Raw genomic sequence first — 21,106 nt, 5'->3', positions numbered from 1 at the left:
GCGGTTTTTAGCGGATATACTTAGCCGGTGTGCTGTATTAGCGGTTGCGTCAAGCTGTTGCGGCTGTGTTAGTGGATACGGTTTCACGGTTGTTGTCTTCACAGTAGTGTTCACAGATAAAATTAGCTGTTTTGGGGGTTGTGTTCAGCCTTTGTTCTCGGTTTGTGGATTCGGTTAGTAGCTGTAGTTGTTATGGATGCAGTCGTGATTGCATTACCTGACTGCCACTCCTCATTGAGCTGGCCTTCACTGCTGTTCTGCTCTTCATCTTCCTCAACCTCCATTCCATTAGTAACTGGCCCTCCTGGTTCTTCCTCACCATGGCTAACATCGTCCTCATCCTCAGCCATTCTATTAAAACACTCCTCCTCTGGACTGCATTTGTCATGACCAGCATTAGCCAGCCCATTAAGACCAGCTGCCTCTTCATCGGCCGGGCTGCCACTGGATCCACCACCATCGTCCTCCTCTTCGTCATCATCATCATCATCATCATCTTCACTGCGCTGCTCCTGGAGAAGCCTCTCCATAGATGCTCTGAGCTCCCTCAAATCTTCATCCTCATACACACTGAGACAGAGACAGTCATAAGTGAGGGTGTGTTTATGTGAGCAGGTACACATGCATTAAGTTTTGTGTGTGTCTTACTCCTCAGGCTCAGACTGCTCATCCGCTTTATCCTCCAGATCCTCAATCTCCAGGTTGTTGTTAGGAACGACGGAACCTTCAGTTTCTGTAGCAACACTGAACACTTTACCGAGGTCTGGTAAGGAGCATGTCCTCAGCATCTGATACAAAACACACACACACAAGCGATTTCAAACATTACAAACCAGATACCCACACAAGAAATTGAAAACAGTACATTAAAGTTTTTTGCTTGAAAAGAACATGAATATTTCTATGTAGACACACTAACACAGAGATGCCCAAACTAGGGCCCACAGGCCAAAGTTGGCCCGTGATGTAATTTGATGTCATGAAGAGAAGAAAAAAAAAACAAAACTGCCATTTATGAACACTTTAACGTAACCCAAGGGCTGTTTAACGCGCCCATTGTACATGCCCCATCTGACTGAATGAGAGAAAACAAAAACAAAACCTACAATAAGAAGTAGGCTAAGTCTGAAGGAGGACCGCTTAGGAGTGAAAAAAATCTGATAATGAAAGTGCATTACGGAATTTAATAATTGTTTATGTGTATGGCGATTATTACAGCGGCCGTCTCCGCTGCACCAACAAACGCGGAGCATGCGAGATTGAGGAAACAAAAATTGTGTTAAAAAGTTAAATTATGAAAAATCATATGTGCGTCAGTTTTTAACAAAAACTAATTTTTCATTTCATCCACATGTATATGCAAAAGCATTTGGAGAATATAGCTACACTGTGCTGTAGAGCTGCATGATTAATCTTTAAAAGACTGTAATCTCGATTCAAACACCCATGCGATCTTATTCCTAAATGACAACGATTCTCCTGTTTCTATTAAACCTTTGACAAAAGAAGACCAGAACATTCATATCTGTGCGTGGCGCTGCCAGCTTCACAGTCTTTTTAACCACACAGTATCGTTATTTCAGTCTTACAAATATTCAAATTATCACAGAAGTACTTTATAGTTCGCATATGAACACGGATGCCTACGGTAGCAATCAAAATAGAGCAAATTACCTTTTAAAAGTAACTTGTCTCTTCAAATAATGTTTGAATCAATGACATTGTTATGCCACCAGGTGGCGAAAAATGAATGTTCAAAATGTCATTGAATCTTTCCTTCAAGAGATTCGTTCAAAAACACTGATTCAACCAGTAATGAAACAAGTGAAGTCTTTATGAGTGAGTCATTGAATCATTCTTTCAAAAGTTTTTTTTTTTTTAAATAATTCATTGAAAGTAATTAAACATTTTTAAATACTCTACAGCAATTAACATTTTGTCAGAACCTTCAGGAAATTACGTTATGTTTAGTTATCCGTTCAGAATCGTGGATTGGGATTTAGTTTCTTAAATGTTCTTAAAAAGATGATTTTTTTCCCCCTCTTTTTTTATTTCATTTTTCTAAAATGCCAGTTGGTGTTTAAAAAGTAACTAAAAACAGAATTAAAAACTGCAATAACGTTTCACTGAACTATAAAACTGGATTAGTTAAGCAAATTGCTTAATGTTTTAAAATTATGAAATCATAAATGAGGGGAACCAAAGTTTACCACTTTAAATTTAATATAAAAGTTTAATATAATGCAACTTTTACTTTCGGCCCATGGACCTCGATCAAGTTTTATTTTTGGCCTTTCTTTGTAAAAAGTTTGGGCACCTCTGCTCTAACACTTCAAAATGCAAAGCTCCCTCCCCAAGTCCACTGTTTATTAAAAATAAGATGCAAAAATGGCTCATTCTGCAGTCTTCATGGTTGTAAAATATGCACACATTCAACATATCATTTTGTATCTAGGAGATGCAAAAAGTTTATTCATTATGTTGTACTATGTTGTAGTGTAGCACGTGTCCCTGCACAGACAGAAGGATCCTAATGTTAGAAACAAGCTTTTGAAGTTTATTTTTAACAACATCCCTGATCATTTCAGTCTGACCTTCACAGTTTGTGCAGCACATTTCAGTGTGAATTGTTTTGTGAACCTGTCACAATGCAATGCAGGCTTTGTAAAGAGGTTGTCATTGAAGGATGAGGCAGAGCCAACTATATCGCACCCAAGAGTAAAACTTAAATAAGCATTTTTTTTTCTTTTTTTTTTTTCACATGCGAAAAGGGCATTTACATGGAAGTCTTAGAGGCACAGTGACAAAAAGTGTCCCATGCCAACTAAACTGCAAAATGAAATGCAAAAGTTTTTTTTTTTTTTTTTTTTTTTAAAGAAAAGTTTTACAAACAGATAGTCCCACCCCAAACTTGCAACATTGGTTTAACCAATGGCATTAGGCTGGTCAGGATATTCAAACAAACAGAGCAATGTTTTTATAGTATCACATAGCTAGTGTTAACACATATGTTATGATGTTAACATCCTAAAGAACGCTTGATGTAACGGAACTAGCGACAGATCCTTTATTCCGTACTGTAACGTACATCCAAATGAAACTTCTAGAATGGGGACTTGCTTCAATTCGTCAATTGTTGATGCAGATGAAATTGCGAGCTTGCAGTTAGAATTGTACGAATGGGTAAGAATTATAAATTATCATCATTTCACTGGAAGATCAAGTTATGACATTTTAATTAATTAAAAAAAAAAAAGGTAAAAAAAATTAACATATGGATGAATTGTTCTCAATAAGATCAATTACATTATAGATAGATAGATAGATAGATAGATAGATAGATAGATACATAGTTGACATTAGTTAATGTTCTAACAATGATTACTTCTACAGCATTTAATATTATTAGAATTAACAATGAACAGTTATATTTTTATGAACTAATGTTAACAGAGATTAATAAATACTGTAACAAATGTATTGCTTAATGTTTATTGTTAGTTAATGAATGGTAAATACCTTATTGTATTAATTTAATACACAGCTTTAGAGCACTGATGTATGGGCCAATAATCAGTATCAACCATAGGCCAATTTTTTAAAAACAGCTGATGATCGATGCCAATTGCATCCTGTCAATCAAAAGGGGCGGAAAACGTCTCAGACTGCAGCTCATATTGGGTCTCATTCCTGAAACATTCGTAAATATACGAGTAAATATGTGAGTGATTTGCGCATAAAGAGACTTTCCCGAAAACTCTTCTCCTGATTCAAAATGCTGTGTAATGTACCTTATTAAGGTGAATTAAAATGCAGCCTTATTAATGAGCAAAACGTTCGGATGTTAAATGCACTATTTACGCGTGGTTGGGAGCAGGTGTAGATTTCTTTCGTACCAACTAACATTTGGAAAATACGAACATTTTAATGAATCCGAAAATTTACGGCAGAACCACTTTACACAAGATTTACACAAAAATTCGTTCTGCTCATGTTTCATGAATGAGACCCATTGTGTGTGAAGAAAATGTCTCATGTTGAATTTAGAGCTGTCAAAGTTAATGCGACAATAACACATTAACAGTTAAAAAAATAGCGACATTAAAGCAGGCTCTATCTGACCCTATGAATCACCCATAGTTCAAGCCAGGGTTGCCAGGTCCACGTTTTTCCCTACACCAAACATTATTTGTTGAGCGCCTCCCATCCAATAAATCAAAGAGCTTTGTGCTGTTACTTCAAATTCGGTCCATTTTATCATGAAATTCAAACAATAAAATGGCATTTTGACGCTTTTAAATGTGACGTGACAGATTGCCTGTAGTGCTTCAGTTCAAGAGCCAGTCTTCAAGTTTTTCTTCCAATTTAATACAAATCATAGCACAAAAGAAACATGCATGAACATCAAAAGGCATGTTGAAAGATACAACTTACCAAAATATATCAAGTCTCATGTAATTGCTCAATCAGTGTTTCCGCCGTGGAAAGACTACAATAAAACAGCTTGTGAACAATGTCACTTAACATTGCATTTACCTAAGGAAGGTTTTCCAATGTTCAAAGTTCACTAGTTAGCTATAAAAAAAAAATTAAAAAACACTCGAGGAGCTTATTTACTAATTATTATATATGCATGTTTGAATAAATTTGTCATGTAGACAAGTGTCTATGTGCAACCGAGTTGTATACAAACATTTTAGTTTTTATTTGTTTAATTATTATATCTGAAAATAAAAATCAGTTGAATATAATAGTTTGGGCTTTGTTGTTAATTTTAACCTCTAATATTATAGTAATGTACCAAATGAGAGGGATCCCTGTATAGTTTACAGCAGCACTTCTCAAAGTCCGGACTCCGGTCCGTATCCGGACCCGGAGGGAATTCAATCCGGAACCGCCTCAATTTCGTATTTCAACAGCAGTAATTGTGTTAAGGGATTAAAAGTCTGGATTTCCTACTTTGATACACGCATGCCAGAATCATTTGTTTAGTGTTTTATGTCTTTTTGGAGATGGTCAGAAATTAAAGCAAAGGCGAGATATTTAAAGTTTTCCTCGATGATTCAGTTGCCATGACATCCAGTGAGTTTAATTGGGCGCGAGTCGCGCAATGCGACACTTCACTGCAGCAAGCGTTTGAATGGGTGTGGAGCAGTGGTTCTCTTTCAAGCATATGTTTTCGGTGTCTCACTGTGGGATACGCCCCTTCCGCGTATTCGTCAGAAGCTCTATTACATTAAGCCAGCCCCAATTGGCTGGCAGACGTGACGTCGTGTCAGGGAGTGGCTTCCCCACCCTTAGTATAAAAGGAGCGACACAACGTAACTAAGACATTCAAAAACCTCTTCTCGCTTCACACCAGAAGCCTACGAACTCCTGGACGAACGACTGGCCACCAAGGCATCCTTCGCCTGACTCCTTCGATTGCAAGGATTGTTCGTTAATACGATGGCTGCAGCAATGCAGGCTGTTCCGGCTAGTGAGGGAGATGCTGTGCGACTTTGTTCATGCGGGAACAAAATCTCATGCAAAGACACACACCGGGTCTGCTCTGCATGTCTTGGGCTGAAACATGCTCAACTGGCGATCGATAACCCAGGTTCCTGTGAACATTGCGCACGCTTCACAATGAAGAGCCTTCATTGCAGACTAGCACGCCAAGCTAGTCTGTCAGGCCAGGATCCCCTCATGTCACCTAGCCCTGTTCCAGCTACCACTCCACAGGTACCCATTCCTGTAGAGCTGCCCACCACGGCAGCTTTATCTTGGGGTGAACAGCTCGATGTTTGCGTCCCTCTGCCCAACGTGCTCAGTACAGATGATGATGAGGACGCGCTCGATTTCGAGGAAGAGGGACAATCGGATTTTCGAGGACTCCCCTTTCCTTCCCCCTGCGAACTCGGTAATACCCCTCTCCACGGCGGGACCCACGGAAGACGCGGGCGGGGCACCCCGCTTCTCAGTGTTGATCTGCAAGATGTGTGCAAACGCGCTGCAGAGAAACAAAACATTCCTTGGCCGACCGTGGTAGCGGAGACTGCAAAGTCTTGCTACGAGGGCAAGAGGATGCCGAGTGCGAAACGGGCAGCACGGCAGCTCCTTCCTGTGTTTCCTGAGCTCTTGGAGGAGGTTGCCATCACCTGGAAGGACAAACCGTTCACCAGCAAATTGCCCGTGCAGGGAGGATCTGCTCTCGATGTGGAGGGAATGGAGAAAGTAGGACTTCTCTGAATGCCCCCCATGGAGCCATTAGTCGCTGCGCATCTGCATCCAAAGCACACGGCGGCTGCGAATCCGACATTGCCATCCAAAGCGGACCGTTTCCAGTCGAGCATGACGGAACGCGCTTATAGGGCAGTCGCTCTCTCTGTCAGGGCTCTGAACAATGCAGGACGAAGCGTCGACCACGCCAGGTCAGACGCACTGGGAGGAGATCTGTGTAGTTACCGATCTTTCTCTCCGTCTTCAGAGATGCGCGGTGCAGGCCGCGGGCAAGGCCATGGCCACAATGGTCATTCAAGAGAGAGGAGATTGGCTTAATTTGGCCAATCTCTCGGACAGGGAAAAAGAAGCCATCCTGGACGCACCGGTCGTCGCAGATGGCATCTTCGGCTCGGCTCTGACACTGATGCAAAAGAGATGCGAGAAAAAGAAAAGGGACGATGAGGCCTTGCAGCTCTGTTTGCCTAGGAAGACGCAGACTGCACCCCCTCAGCCACCTCGGCAGACCTTCGCTCAAGTTACGGCCCGCCCACCCCCCAGCTATCGCATTCCAAGGCGACAGAGACCGAATGTGAATGCAGCGGGTCACAGCGGAGTCCCAGAACAGAGAACTGCCTGGCCTAGAAAGAGCTTCCCGCCCGCTACGGCTCAGTCGGGTCAGCCTGCTCCTCAACCTCATCCTCAATCCCACGCTCAGGGAGCGAGGAGGAAGAAGAAGGCAGTTTGATGGGGTCTTCCCCGGGGAATGGAGCCCACAGCCCCCCTGTTCGCGAGCTCCCGACCCCCAAATGTTCAGCGTTCGACAAGGGACGAGTTTCGAAGTTCCCAGATGTTCTGTGGGGAAGCACAGCAGTGAAAAGGACGAGAGATGGTGCAGTGGTGCACACCAACCCACAAGTCACAAGCACTTTTCATGTTCAAAACTCAATAAAGTTTTCACTGTATTCCCAGAATATGTTGCAAAACACAATTCCCCAAAAAATGTTGCAAAACATATTAACAGAACACAATACAACATCACCTCGGGGAGTTACTCTGTCCAAGCGCTAAGTCCCCACGCATGCGCAGCACAGACCCCAAACTCGTCCACCGCTCAGCCACACGATGGCACCAGAACGCTGCAAATAAACAGTTGGCGAGAATGCACACAGTCCCGCTGGGTATTAAAAACGATACAATTCGGTTACAGACTACAGTTTGCCGCTTCCCCCCTGCATTTCAAAGGGATAATTCATTCTCAGGTGCGGGGAGACTTAAAGCATGTTCTTCAGGAGGAAATTTCCTCTCTGTTAAACAAAAAAGCGATAAGAGTGGTCCCAACCGAGCAGAGCCACAGCGGGTTTTACTCGAGATACTTCCTCGTCCCAAAGAAGGGGACTCAAACTCTTCGTCCCATATTAGATCTGCGTGCACTGAACAAATACTTAAGGAAGTTCAAGTTCAGGATGCTCACTCATTCTACACTCCTGAAACTAGTGCGCCAGGGCGATTGGTTTACGTCGATCGACCTGAAAGACGCATATTTTCACATAAAGATATATCCACCCCACAGGAAATTCCTGAGGTTTGCTTTCCGTGGAGTGGCATACGAATATCTGGTTTTACCATTTGGCTTGTCTCTCAGCCCACGGGTATTCGTAAAATGTACAGAAGCGGCCCTGACCCCGCTCAGGGAGAAAGGCATTCGTCTCGCTACTTGCATAGACGATTGGCTGGTGATAGCTCGATCAGAGCGAGAAGCGAAAGAACACACAGCTATGCTTCTGGGACATATACAGAAACTGGGATTGAAATTAAACATCGAAAAAAGTGTTTTAATCCCCACGCAGTCCATAACTTATCTGGGGCTGTCACGAAACTCAGTAATGTTCAAAGCGCGACTGTCGGAAGACAGGGTAAGAAAATTCACTCATTGCATGACAGATTTTCAGAGGGGGAAAAGTGTTTCCTTTCGCACATGCCTCAGACTATTAGGACTGATGGCCTCAGCCCTGATAGTTATTCCCTTAGGCAGACTGTTCATGAGAGAGTTTCAGCGCTGGGTAGCGTCTACGTCACTCTCGAAGGAGAGTGAGAGTGACGTCAGAGGCAGTCTTGGCATTGCGCCAGTGGAGACACCCAAACTTTCTGATTCAGGGGGTTCCCATGGGCGTGGTTCGAGCCAGAAAAGTCATAACAACGGACACGTTGTTGTCCGGTTGGGGGGGCATTCACGAGGGCAGGATAGTGAATGGGAGATGGGGTCCTCATCTGTCCAGTTTTCACATAAACTATTTGGAAATGCTAGCCGTTTTTCTGACGCTGAAGCATTTTCTCCCCTTTCTGAAGGGGCATCATGTTCTCGTGAGAACGGACAACACAACAGTTGTGGCCTACATAGACAGGGAGGTCTCAGATCACTTCCCTTGCACACGTTAGCACCAAAACTGATTCTATGGGGCAATGCCAATCTTTTATCCTTGAGAGCGACGCACGTACAGGGTGTCATGAACCAGGGTGCGGATCTGCTGTCCAGGGGCAATCCCCTCTACGGGGAGTGGAAATTGCACAGGGAGGTGGTCGAGCAGATTTGGAGCATATACGGCAGGGCGTCAGTGAGCAGTGTCGTGGGACGCGAACAGATCCAGTGTCCTCTGTTGTTCTCCCTGAAAGACCAGAGCGCGCCTCTGGGGATAGATGCACTGGCGCATGAATGGCCTCGCACTCTCCTTTACGCGTTCCCACCGATAGCGTTGATATCCCAAACACTTCACAGAGTGAGGGAGGAGGGATTGACACTAATACTAATAGCTCCGAGGTGGCCAGGGAAATATTGGCTAGCGGAGATCATACATATGCTTTACGGAGACCTGTGGCCTCTCCCGCTGCACAGAGACCTCTTGTCACAAGCAGAAGGGGAGATTTTTCACCCTCATCCAGAACGCCCGGCACTATGGGCCTGGCCCGGGAGTGGTTCAATTTAAATACAACTGGCCTGTCTGACAGCGTTATCAGAACCATACAAAATGCTAGAGCCTCGTCAACTAGGTCTCTTTATGAATGCAGATGGGGCGTGTTTGAGCGCTGGTGCGCAACCAAACGCGAAATTCCTTTTCAGTGTTCAGTGGCAGTTGTTCTATCATTTCTTCAGGATTTGATAGATCAAGGGAAAGCATTTTCAACCATAAAAGTGTTTCTGGCCGCTATATCTGCTTGCCACATTGGTTTTGATAATAAAACAGTGGGACAGAATCCTTTGGTGTGCAGGTTTATGAAGGGCGCGCGCCGCGTTTTGCCAGTTTCAAAACCTCTTTCCCCCTCATGGGATTTAGGATTGGTGCTTGATGCTCTCTCCATGTCCCCATTTGAGCCGCTGGACAAGGTAGATTTCAAGATATTATCATTTAAGACGGCGCTGCTGTTAGCTTTGGCCTTGGCAAAGCGCGTAAGCGAGATTCACGCGTTTTCAGTGCACTCAGCGTGTATGCAGTTCATGCCTGGTGATGCAGGGGTAGTTCTGAAGCCCAATCCTGCATTCATGCCCAAAATACTTGGTGCTATCATTCCTCTTGAGCCTTTCACCCACCACCTTTTGCTTCATCAGAACAGCAAAAGTTGAATGCGTTGTGCCCAGTGCGTGCTTTACGCATTTATACACAAAGAACTAGAGGGTTCAGGGAGAGCGATCAGCTTTTCGTATCTTGGACGAAACCTCGTACGGGGAAGCCGATTACTAAGCAACGTTTATCGCACTGGATAGTAGAAGCGATTTCGTTGGCATATTCCAGTAAGGGTCTTGTGTCCCCTCCTGGATTACGCGCACACTGACAAGGGGAATGTCAACTTCGTGGGCTCTATTTAAAGGAGTCACGATACAGGACATTTGTGAAGCGGCGAGTTGGTCCTCGCCGCATACATTTGCAAGGTTTTATAAACTGGACGTTACAGCTCAAACTTTAGCACATGCAGTTTTGAGTGTAGGAACGTGAATCACGAGTAATGACCATTCGGCCACGGATACAGTGATTGTGGTGTGGTCGGCAGGAGACTTCGAGACAGGCTATCTGGCAATACGGGAGTTAGGATATCCCACAGTGAGACACCGAAACGTATGCTTGAAAGAGAACAATAGGTTACTTGCGAAACCCCGGTTCTCTGATAGCATTAAGTGAGGTGTCTCACCAGATCACCCTCCTTGCTGTGTGAAGCGAGGAACAGGTGTGCTTGTTTTGAATGTCTTAGTGACGTTGTGTCGCTCCTTTTATACTAAGGGTGGGGAAGTCACTCCCTGACACGACGTCACGTCTGCCAGCCAATTGGGGCTGGCGTAATGTAATAGAGCTTCTGACGAATACGCAGAAGGGGCGTATCCCACAGTGAGACACCTCACTTAATGCTATCAGAGAACCGGGGTTACGCAAGTAACCTATTGTTCTCAACCTGCGGCCCGTCACGAATGTAAATGCGGCTCGCGATATGCCGATCACAATAAAAAAAATGCATAAAAAAATTATAGCATACAATTTATTTTTGTTTTAAAATTTAAATTAAAGTGAATTAAATAAATATAAAGGAGCTATAATGCTTTATTTGTCATATAAAATAATTTTGGTGAGCATTTATTATTTTCAGACATCAGGAAATGTAGGCTAATGACGCAATCACTCAGTTAACGAAACAAACACAAGTGCGCGCTTAGGAAGAATTCAAACAGTAGCCATTAATTTAGTAAATTTAAGCCTGGTCAAAAATGGTCAAATTTGTTATTAGAGGAGAAAAACAAAATGAGGAACATACAATGAAGGAACACATGCAAACAAGAAGAGTCAGCATCGAAGGTAAGAAGAATGGAAGAATCAGTTGAGCGAGATGGACGGCCTTCCTGTTTGCTCTGTAGTAAACTAGGCTACTTGACAAGCAAAACCTACAATTTCAAAAGACTGAAATCGATGTGTTTGTTTGATGTATTTTAAATCAGTAAAAATAACCGCATCATCGCACCCGCGGCTGGAATGAGTCCAACTCTGCGTGCGCTCGCGGATCCGATGCTGCGCGAGGGATTGCGACATGACAGAATGCTTGATATCGTCAGAGATTGTAATTACAATGCGCTCAATGTTGTTTGTAAAAAGAGCTGAGTAACATTTGCCTATTAAGGCATTTATGTGATTGTTTGGTGACTATTGCGATGCTGTTGAAGAAAGTCATAAAGTCATACAGAATTAAATAGCAACTTAAAGTGATGTATACAGTTTGTGTGTTCATTGAGCATTACTGATAATTATTGTAAAGCTAATGTCAGTAAGTTAGTTTTTATTTGTTATTTATTGTGTGCAACAAATCTGATTGGTTTGTATTGGTGACGTCATATGTAAATTATATGCGGACCGTGAGACTTTCATTTGGACCATTGTGCGGCCCACTGGGAAAAAAGTTTGAGAACCACTGGTTTACAGCATTAGTTGGGAGAGATTTTTTTTTCCCTTAAGAAAATCAAACTATCTGTATCAGCAGATATCATTATAAATAATCGGTATTGAGCATCCTTTTACTGTGTAAGGGACGGACATAGGTGGAAAATGTTTTTTAACTGCTTTTGGTGCAACAAACCAACATTGTAAGTGGACTACAAATGTATAAAATATGGTTAATTAACTTGAATTAGAACAAAAAAAACAAAACATAAGCAGGTCTCTAAGCTGCAGTTTGTTCAATCTGAATTGTGCACAGGACAACTTAGCTATTTAACACTCAGCAGGGACTTGAAATTGCCTCCACAGAGCAGAGGAGGGCTTTAATATCGGCGCAGTCAGTACAGTCGTCAGTACAGAGATGCACTGTGTTCTCGCACTTGGAGAGGAGTGCTAAATTACTGATTAAACAGACTGACAGCCTGTACTGAGAAAGACGGCATTTAGTGTGTGTGTGTGTGTGTGTGTGTGTGTGTGTGTGTGTGTGATCTGCCTGTCCAGTTGTCCAGAGGGTTGGGTGCAAGCAAGCCAAAAGGCCAAATGTCCGTGCGTGTTTGCGAAAGTGTGGGCGTGGGTGTGAATGTTAATGTGCTTTTGTGAGGGCAAAGAAAAGCATTTGTGTATGTGCGCCTGTGGGGTGGGCGAAAAAAGTACACAGGCCAGCGCAAAGTCCTTTTGGTTTACTGGCACATCAAGGATGTGGAAGAATCGCATTAATAACGCTCCACTCAGGAGCTCAAACACACACACATTCAGCAGTCCTTCCAGCACAGATATGCCCCGAGGCACATCCACACTCATCCATATGCCTATCCCTGCATGCACACACCATTATGTGCACACAAACACAAATTTCAGTCTGTGGAAAACTAATCATCCCAAACAAAAACTCTATGAGATACAAATCTGAGCTCCTCTATCATTCTGTGCTAAGTGCTATGCATTGTCGAAGACTGCCATCCGTTTCTCCTGCTATGGTGTCATCTCTTTCTTCCTCATACTCTTTCTCCAGAGCTCTCTTCCTCTCTCGCCTTGTCTAGTATAAGAGATTCTGCTCTAATCAGTGTGATGAATGGCAGCAGTGGGGTCCTCCATTACCATGCTCTATAGTAGTCTCATATCTTTCAATTAAGACAAACACACACCCCTATATTTCTTCACAGTACTTTGCAGTGTTGTTATTGTAAACTAAAACTAGTAAAAATTGTGGTAACACTTTACAATAAGGTCCTGTTAGATAACAATCATTAATGTATTAACTAACATTGACTAACAATGAACAATACATTTGTAACAGTATTTGTCATTGTTACTTCATAAAATACAACTGCTCATTGTTAGCTCAGTGTAATATGATGTTCTGCTCTGTTTAGACACATTGTGATTTGGTTCTAAAATTAATATAAATATTTTAAAAGACTTTTTTATTGTTACTTAATGTTAGCTTATGTAGTTAACTAATGTTAACAAATTGAACCTTTTTGTAGTGTTCCCAAAATAGCTTACTGTAATTAAAACAAAACTGATGTAAAATAAAATATAAATATTACATGAAAAACTTAAACTTATTGCCATGTCAACTAACTGAAATAAAGCAGTTGAAGTGCCAAAAATACTACAAACTGCAAAAAAAAAAAAAAAAAAAAAAAAAAAGATCGATAGAAAATAGTTCTTTGAAAATTCTTACAGGCCTTTCTGATTTATCATCTGGTATTTCTGATGTCACACCAGTTCAGTCAGTTCTTAACACCACTAATTCATAAACAACAACAACCCACCCACAATGCTCCACTCTCCAGGCTAAGGTCTATAATTTTTCTTGAACCATCCTACCTTAGCCCTATTCCCTCCCTTTTTCTACAAGATCATATGTGATTTTAAAATTGTGATTTTTACATCACTCGGCTCTGGCACTTGCTCAACACATCGAAAAAAGGCTTGGGTAACCCTCTGGCCTCTCTCCTCCTGTTCAAGTTTCTTCTTTCCTCTCACAGAACAACTTGCTAGAATGTAATCAGTCAAGTTTTAAGAGCTGACATTCACAGGCCTGCTATCTGTCACTGAAGCCCTGTGGCTGGTAGGAGCTCAAGATGGTCTGTCTTCCTTTGGCTGGACTTGTCTGCAGGATTCTACACTGTTAGCCACCAAATCCTCCTGTCTACTCTATGATGTGTTTGAGAACTCCTTGTCCAGGCATACCATTTCTAGACTGTACTGTAATGCTTTTAGCTAGCCTTCATGCATGTGCATTTAAACCTCTCCAAATGATCCAGCATACAGCGGCACATTTGGTCTTCAGTGAACCCAAGAGAGTGGACATTACGCCTCTCTTTGTCTCACTCCACTGGCAGCCAGTTGCTGCCCTCATCAAGTTCAAGGCACTGAGGCTTGCCCACAGAAAAGTCACCGCATCTGCACCCTTCTAACTATACTCCTGAAAATGTACATTACCTCCAGAAATCTGTGGTCAGTACATCTGTTTCTCACAGAGTCTCACCAACAAATCTGTACACTACACAACTTTTGCCTGGATTTTTGCACCAATTTGAAGTCTGAACATGTTGATGCTATTTGCCAAAAGTCAAAGCCTGTCTACAGATTTTGGGCAGTCAAAGTTGGCAGATTTCACAGAAAAATCACGTAGTGTATGATTGGCACAGACTCTGTTTTTTGGTTTAAGATTATAATTCCATTCAGTCGGAGGATATCAAACATGTTTGATATTTTGAGCTGGTTTGAACTAACTTGAAAGAGAAAGAAAATAGATAGGATTGTATGACGAATGTAACACACTGAGACCCACACTAAGTACAGTGGGGTTCCAATTGCGATGCTCACCTTTGGGTTGTTTGCATCAAAGAGGCCAGTGGAAAGGCCGATGAGGAGTGCGTCATCATGGCGGTGGGAACGCAGTGGAGAGACAGAGCGGGAACGCGAGGCAACGGAGGAAGAGTCCTCCAATGAGGATTGGGCAGAGAGGATGGCCAATGCTACTGTACGTCTGTGAGCTGGACTACTGCTTAGCTTCACAAACAGAGACTCATCTATTGGAAAAAGAAAGAAAGAGGTCAACACAAAAACTTTATTTTGCTTTTTTTGACAGTGGAGCTACATTTAAACTGGCCTTCTTAAAGCTTCTGAGGATTAACATTGTTAAAAGGCAAATGAAGTGTGTAAAGTGGAAGCCTGGAGCTCTTTGATATGGTTCATAATGAGACATGCTTCTGTGAGAGGGAGATAAGGTGTCTTAGCATTACACTTGAGACTACCTGCAGGTTCAGGATGTTTCTCCTCTCTTTGCGGTATCTCTGTGGATTCTGCTTGTATTACTCTGCCCTCTGCTGGCCTAACATAAAAATGGAAGAAAAAAAATCAATGATTAAAGGAATTAAAGGGCTATCAACTCAGACACAATATTATTATTTTAACTCTATTTTTGATCAAATGAGCAAAAGAAACATTTAAAAAAAACAAAAAAAAAACAACCCCAAACTTTTTAATGGTAGTGCATGTTCCAAACCTGTGTGCTGTTACTATAAGATTTCATTTCAGAAAAAAGTGCTTACAGAGAAACTGGAGTGTCTTTTGTCCATGCCTGTATTACTTCTGTTGGGGGCTGTTGTGAGCTTTTCTGTGTGGCTTCATCCAGAACTACTGACTCCATATCATCCACCACTGGAAGGACAGAGAAAAGTGATTTTATTACAAAAACATTATATGCAAGCTCGGAAAATTGGCTATGTAGCCAAGTCTAACGCAGTCATATTCAGTGTAGTATTCTCACCCTCTGCCTCGCTTTCTCCAAATTGAGTCTTTTGTATCTCCTCTGGTGTTTGGGGGATTAGTTCCTGACTTTTAACCTCTGCTATGATTGGCACTGTCTCCTGACATGTCACTTCTTGTTTGGTATGGCCACTGGCAGGCTGGCATTGTTGAGGGAGAGGCACTTGTATGGCTTCATTAGTGGCATCTGACGACTCTTCAATGGGATTAAGGCTTTCTGATAAAAAGACACAGAATAACAGGATTAAGAGGAAGCTATTGTCAGTAAGACTGAACACGTCACACAGGCAAAAAAACTATCTTATCAAAGACTCACCAGTCAGTGTGTGGTCACAGGTGCTGGCAGGATCTAGTTTCTGAGTAAAGGACTGGAGCTCTGCCTCTTCCAACACCTTCAGAACCTCTGAGTCTGGACTCTGCGCCCAAGCCTTCCTTAGCCCCTCCCCCTGCCAAGCATCCATGCAAATGACTTCACCGGCTGTTTTCTCTGAAATAAGTAAGAAAAATAGATTTCACTGCATATAAATAAGACCCCTATTTTACAATATACAACAACAAAACACATGATTTTTGGCTTTCCAGAGAAAGAAGACTACAGAGCTAGAAAATTGTTTGTTATTAAGCCAGTTGCTATAGAGTGGCTGGAGTCCCAGTGCATGCACTGTACTGCAACGCACCCTCCATGGTTACAAAACAAAACACACACCAGTACATAATCTATTCACTCTGGAAATACTAGGGGTGTGTACACATAAATGACTAGTCTTACTCCGCATCTAGTCGACTTGCAAAAACACTTTTCAAATTATTCAAATTGCACCATAGCCTGCTGTAGCTACCAATTTCCCACTGAAGCTCATCAAAATTTTGTATTTATAACTGAATACATTGGATGGCATTATGAATATGTGATGCTAATGTAATGAGAACTGATGGCATGTGCGTTCAGATGAATCCAAGTGCTGCAGTATTTTGATTCTTGTCAGTACATTTGCTTCTCATTAGAGTCATGCACATGCAAAGTGCTATAATAAACTCAGTCACTTGTCAGGTGTGTATCTGTGAGTCTCTGCAACTTGTGCTGCAGACCACATTTTCTAAGTTGGCTAAGAAGTTGACTTTCATAATTTGTTTTTCACCACTGTTCTATATTTCAGCAAATACTAAATAACAATTTGATAATTATTTTTCAAATAGTTCAGCTGTAATAATAATAATAATAATAATAATTATAATTCATTACATTTATATAGAGCTTTTCTAACCACTCGAAGCGCTTTACATATGAAATGGGGGAATCTCCTCAACCACCACCAATGTGCAGCATCCATTTGGATGATGCAACGGCAGCCATATTGCACCAGAACACCCACCACACATCAGCTAATTGGTGGAGAGGAGACAGAGTGATGAAGCCAATCAGTATGTATTGGGATGATTAGGAGGCCATGTTGATGGAAAGAGGTAGGGATGCATGATTTATCGCATGATTCGAAAAATAACATTGAATTATTTTTTTATGCGCAGCTTGTCAATGAAGTATGGCTCCAAATATTATTCCATCTGAAAGCACTGCGAGTTTGAGTCACTTATAATGTACACGTCAAGCATCTTTCCAGACATGAGAAGCATTTATTAACATCTTGTCCAACAAAAGACAACATTTAATTACATGTTTTTACACCAAACTCACTTCACAATGACAGCATCTTTCTGAGAGATGATGTGGCTTCTTACTCAGAATAAGGCAGTCATGTGTTTATTAGTCATGTTCAAAGCCTTCATCAATCAAAGCGTTTCAATCTGTTTATTCAGCTACAGCGATAGTATGATGTCCATAGGGATTTCCTGGAATGACACGCATTATCTACCTCTGTGGCAGGGTATATTTGGAGTTTGTGCACTAGAGCGCCCTCTGGCTTTCAGAGGGAAAAGCATTTACTACTGATCACAGAGCCGTACAGCTCTGACAAGCTGCGCATAAAATAATTGCAGCCTTTGCCAAATCGCGTGAGGTTTAAGGGTCTGTTTACATATCGCAACTTTTGCTAGTGCAAGTTCGTCATTTCAAATGTAGGTGCGCGGCCAAGGGAGCACAAGCACTTTGGAAAGAAGGAGAAAGTGGCACGGCCGCACTTTACACACGTTTTTAGACGCGACATGTGAACAGCCCCTAATTGCGATAAATCATGCAGCCCTAGACAGAGGCCAATGGGCAAATTTGGGATTTTTAATGACCACAGAGAGTCAAGATCTAGGTTTAATGTCTTATCCAAAGGACGGTGCTTTTTGACAGTATAGTGTCCCCATCACTATACTGGGGCGTTAGAACCCACAGAGACCACAGGGTAAGAACCATCTGCTGAACCTACTAACACCTCTTCCAGCAGCAACCTACACCGCGTTCCAAATTATTATGCGAATGACATATCAGTAAGATTTCAGTACAATAAACATTCAGATTTTAGTTTTTCTAAGAAAATGTTTGTTTGTTTATTTATCTGTATCTTTTTAGATAACTGGTATCAATCTCAGACAAAATAATTTGCCAGGTCTATGGCTTTCATTAATAAGCCTTTATCTGACTGAGTTCTGTTGTGCTCTAAATCACTCACAAATCTTATGATAATTTGATAATCTTCATTCAGTTTTCACAAAATATTAGTTGTTTTCATGCCTTTTTCACAACATTGCACCATTTCATGCTTTTTATCTTCAGAAAGATCTTTCTTCCTCCCCATATTGCTTGAGAACTGTGACTTGCTTAATAATGTGGAACAACCTCTAAGTAGGGTTTCTATAGATCTGGCAAATGATTTTGTCTGAGATTGATACCAGTTATCTAAAAAGACATGGATAAATAAACAAACATTTAGAAAATGTAGAAAAACTAAAATCTGTATGTTTATTGTACTGAAATCTTTGATATGTCACTTGCATAATAATTTGAAACGCAGTGTAGTTTTCACAGGAGGTCTCTCGAACAGGTACTGACCAGGCTCAGTCCTGCTTAGCTTCAGTGGGCAACCAGTCTTAGGCTACAGGGTGATATGGCTTCTGACGAAAACTACAGAATCTGTAAAAACTACAGAATCTCAGGATGAGTAAGTTTACCTGCTAGTTGACCTGCTGTTGAAAGGCTGGTTTCTTCCAATGTCTGCTGAGCCACAGACAGAAGAGGTGCACCATCAGTCTGCCATTTCTTTCGGTCTCCACTAAACGGAGCACTTGTCTCTGGAGATGTCGCCTGAGAAACTGAGATGGAACAACAGAGAGGAAAAATGGTTCTTATATAAAATTAATCTCTAGAGTAGGGGTCGGCAAATCTCTACTAATGAGCTAATGAGTTGAATGAGGTGTGTTAGATGAGAGAGACATCCAAAATGTGCAGTGCTGGGGGTCATCCAGGACAGGCTTGGGAAGCACAGTTTTAAAGGATATGAATTTTGGATATGAAAAGCTATTAAAACTGTGCCTGTTCTGACTGGTCTTTAGTAATCATACAAAAAAGAACGAAAAAAAAAAAAAGTCTTAAATATCATAAAAGCTTATCGTTGTGAGAAGTTAAATTTGGCTAGGGAAAAACTAAAATTGCAAAATGACCTAACATGATTATTAAACTTCAAAAAGCAATGGTTTAATTAAAGTACAAATTCCAATATCATTCGATCTCTAATTCATTCAGTTCGATCTCTAATTTATTCAAACATTCATATGTATGTTGATATATTGGTACATAAACCAATTTCACAACATATACTAAACAAAATACTTATTGAGCACTCTTGAGCATTTTAAACTTTACATGAGTAAATAAAATTTTAAGTAAAATGTAAATGTGTGCCTCAGCCTGTTTAATTAGGTAAAAAAATGCATTAATTATTTTGAGATTGTATGGGATTGTTCTGTATGGACATACAGTATTAATTTTATTTGTGCATATGTCTTATAAAGTCTTTCTAAAAAAAAAAAACTAAAAAAAAAACAACAACCTACAATTACACTATAAACAAATGTAATTATACATGTGTTTTACAGCCATAATAATAAAAAACATATTGATGAGACTGTTGTGTTTATACCTGCCAGAGTTGCACAGGTCTCCTCCAGAGTTTGCTCAGCTACAGACAGTAAGGGTGGAGCTACAGGTTCCCATTTTTTTCTATCACCAGCTGTGGGTGGCCTTTCCTCTGTGATTGAAGGCTGGATTGGTTGAGGAGTGGGGCATGGTGCACCGCTGCAAGATGTTGGATCTTTCTCAACATCGTCCTCAGTGGTCTGTACCTTCTGATTGAGTCTGCGTAGAATTTCCTTCTTGTCACTCTTTAAAAAAAAACAACAACAAAAAAAAACAAACAAACCAAAAAACAATAATTAATACAAATAATCTATATATAAAAATCTAAGTTAAAGTAAAATTATTGGTTGACAATTATTCAGTAAACTGCTCTCTCGTGTTAATAGTAGGGATGTAACTGTATTATCAATAGTGTCTCGATATTATCGTGGTCACATGACTGTATGAAACAATACGTCTTCCGGGCAAAAAGTGTATTTTTTTTCAGCATGGTTCCGAAAACGGTTCTGGTGTGATGGGTGGGCGAATTGTACAGCTGTACTCGTATACAGATAAGAGAGTGAGAGTGAGTGAGAGTGAGTGAGTGAGTTCAACTACTGTTCAATCCAAATATTGTTTCACCAGTCTGGATCTTGCATGTGTGTTCAAGCATCTTATCTGTGTTGAATTTGTGGTAACACTTTACAATAAGGTTCTTTTGTTATCATTAGATAATGTGTTAACTAACATGAACTAACCATGAGCAATACATTTGTTACTGTATTTGTTAATCTTTGTTAATGTTAGTTAATAAAAATATAGCTGTTCATAGTTTGTTCATTTTACTTCACAGTACATTAACTAATGTTAACAAATACAACTCTTGAGAATGTTAGATAAAAAAAATAGATGTTACCTGAAAAAAATAGATATTGCCCAGCTGGTGCAATTATTTTATTATATAAAAGGGAGTTTGAGGTCATTTAACTCATCTCATACTACTATACCTCATAGCTCTAAGCAACAGTTATGATTAGAGGATAAAGAAAAGAGGACAGGATATGACATGGTTAATTTGTTCATCATTTTAACATTAAATCATTGTTTAACACTTACAGCACTTTTTTCTTCATTTGTCTTTTTTTTATATAAATCGCAATAAATATCGTATTGTGGACTTTATATTGAGGTATTATCATATCATGAGATTTTGATACATCCCTTATTAATAGTCTTTCTCACATCCAATTATGCATTTCCCACCTGTACACTTGATGTTTCTGGTTTAAGGGAGTCCTCTTTCATAGGAGAACTCTGCCCTGATGAAATCTACCAAAAGAGAAAAGACATATAACCTTGAGATGGTCTGTTCTAGCAAATAAAAGAAGAAGAAGTGTGATGGATGACTAACCGCGCCCACATCCTTCAGAGCAGCAGTCATGGAGATAACAGGAGTGGTGGGTCTAGAGGAGGGTGTGGCTTTGGAAGGAACTTCCTGAGGGGTGGAATCAGGTGGCTGAGCAGGGGGTGCTGCTGGAGGTGTAGCTCCACCTACGGCTCCGACAGCAACCTTCACTCCCCGTGCAACAAGCTG

The 21,106-nt window shown here is 41.1% G+C and overlaps 1 protein-coding gene and 2 long non-coding RNA genes across 7 annotated transcripts in view; 2 read left to right on the top strand and 1 right to left on the bottom strand.

The window, feature by feature from the left end:
- The window catches only part of LOC137018359 (uncharacterized), a 13,428-nt gene extending 13,031 nt beyond the window's left edge, over positions 1–397 (top strand). Inside the window, exon 3 of the long non-coding RNA XR_010894902.1 lies at positions 293–397. This is a non-coding gene — a long non-coding RNA (uncharacterized lncRNA). The remainder of the gene's footprint in view (positions 1–292) is intronic.
- Positions 1–21,106, bottom strand: part of nek1 (NIMA-related kinase 1) — a 50,011-nt gene that overhangs the window by 8,090 nt on the left and 20,815 nt on the right. For 4 of the 5 annotated variants that reach the window (XM_067382965.1, XM_067382961.1, XM_067382963.1 and 1 more), the window contains 11 exons: positions 20,924–21,106; positions 20,776–20,841; positions 19,538–19,778; positions 18,570–18,710; positions 15,772–15,942; positions 15,457–15,672; positions 15,239–15,347; positions 14,942–15,018; positions 14,511–14,716; positions 649–788; positions 218–570 (listed from right to left, as the gene is read on the bottom strand). In XM_067382965.1, the coding sequence (XP_067239066.1) occupies positions 218–570; positions 649–788; positions 14,511–14,716; positions 14,942–15,018; positions 15,239–15,347; positions 15,457–15,672; positions 15,772–15,942; positions 18,570–18,710; positions 19,538–19,778; positions 20,776–20,841; positions 20,924–21,106 (1,903 nt within the window). The remainder of the gene's footprint in view (positions 1–217; positions 571–648; positions 789–14,510; positions 14,717–14,941; positions 15,019–15,238; positions 15,348–15,456; positions 15,673–15,771; positions 15,943–18,569; positions 18,711–19,537; positions 19,779–20,775; positions 20,842–20,923) is intronic. The other variant, XM_067382962.1, reaches the window with a different exon arrangement.
- LOC137018361 (uncharacterized) lies at positions 518–21,028 on the top strand. The gene is made up of 3 exons (XR_010894903.1): positions 518–597; positions 687–766; positions 20,888–21,028. It is a non-coding gene; the product is annotated as an uncharacterized lncRNA (long non-coding RNA).

Source organism: Chanodichthys erythropterus, chromosome 4, assembly GCF_024489055.1.
Source record: "Chanodichthys erythropterus isolate Z2021 chromosome 4, ASM2448905v1, whole genome shotgun sequence".
In the NCBI taxonomy this organism is placed as follows: domain Eukaryota; kingdom Metazoa; phylum Chordata; class Actinopteri; order Cypriniformes; family Xenocyprididae; genus Chanodichthys; species Chanodichthys erythropterus.
The sequence above is the reverse complement of the archived record's forward strand: the minus strand, read 5'-3'. Positions and strand labels throughout refer to the sequence as shown.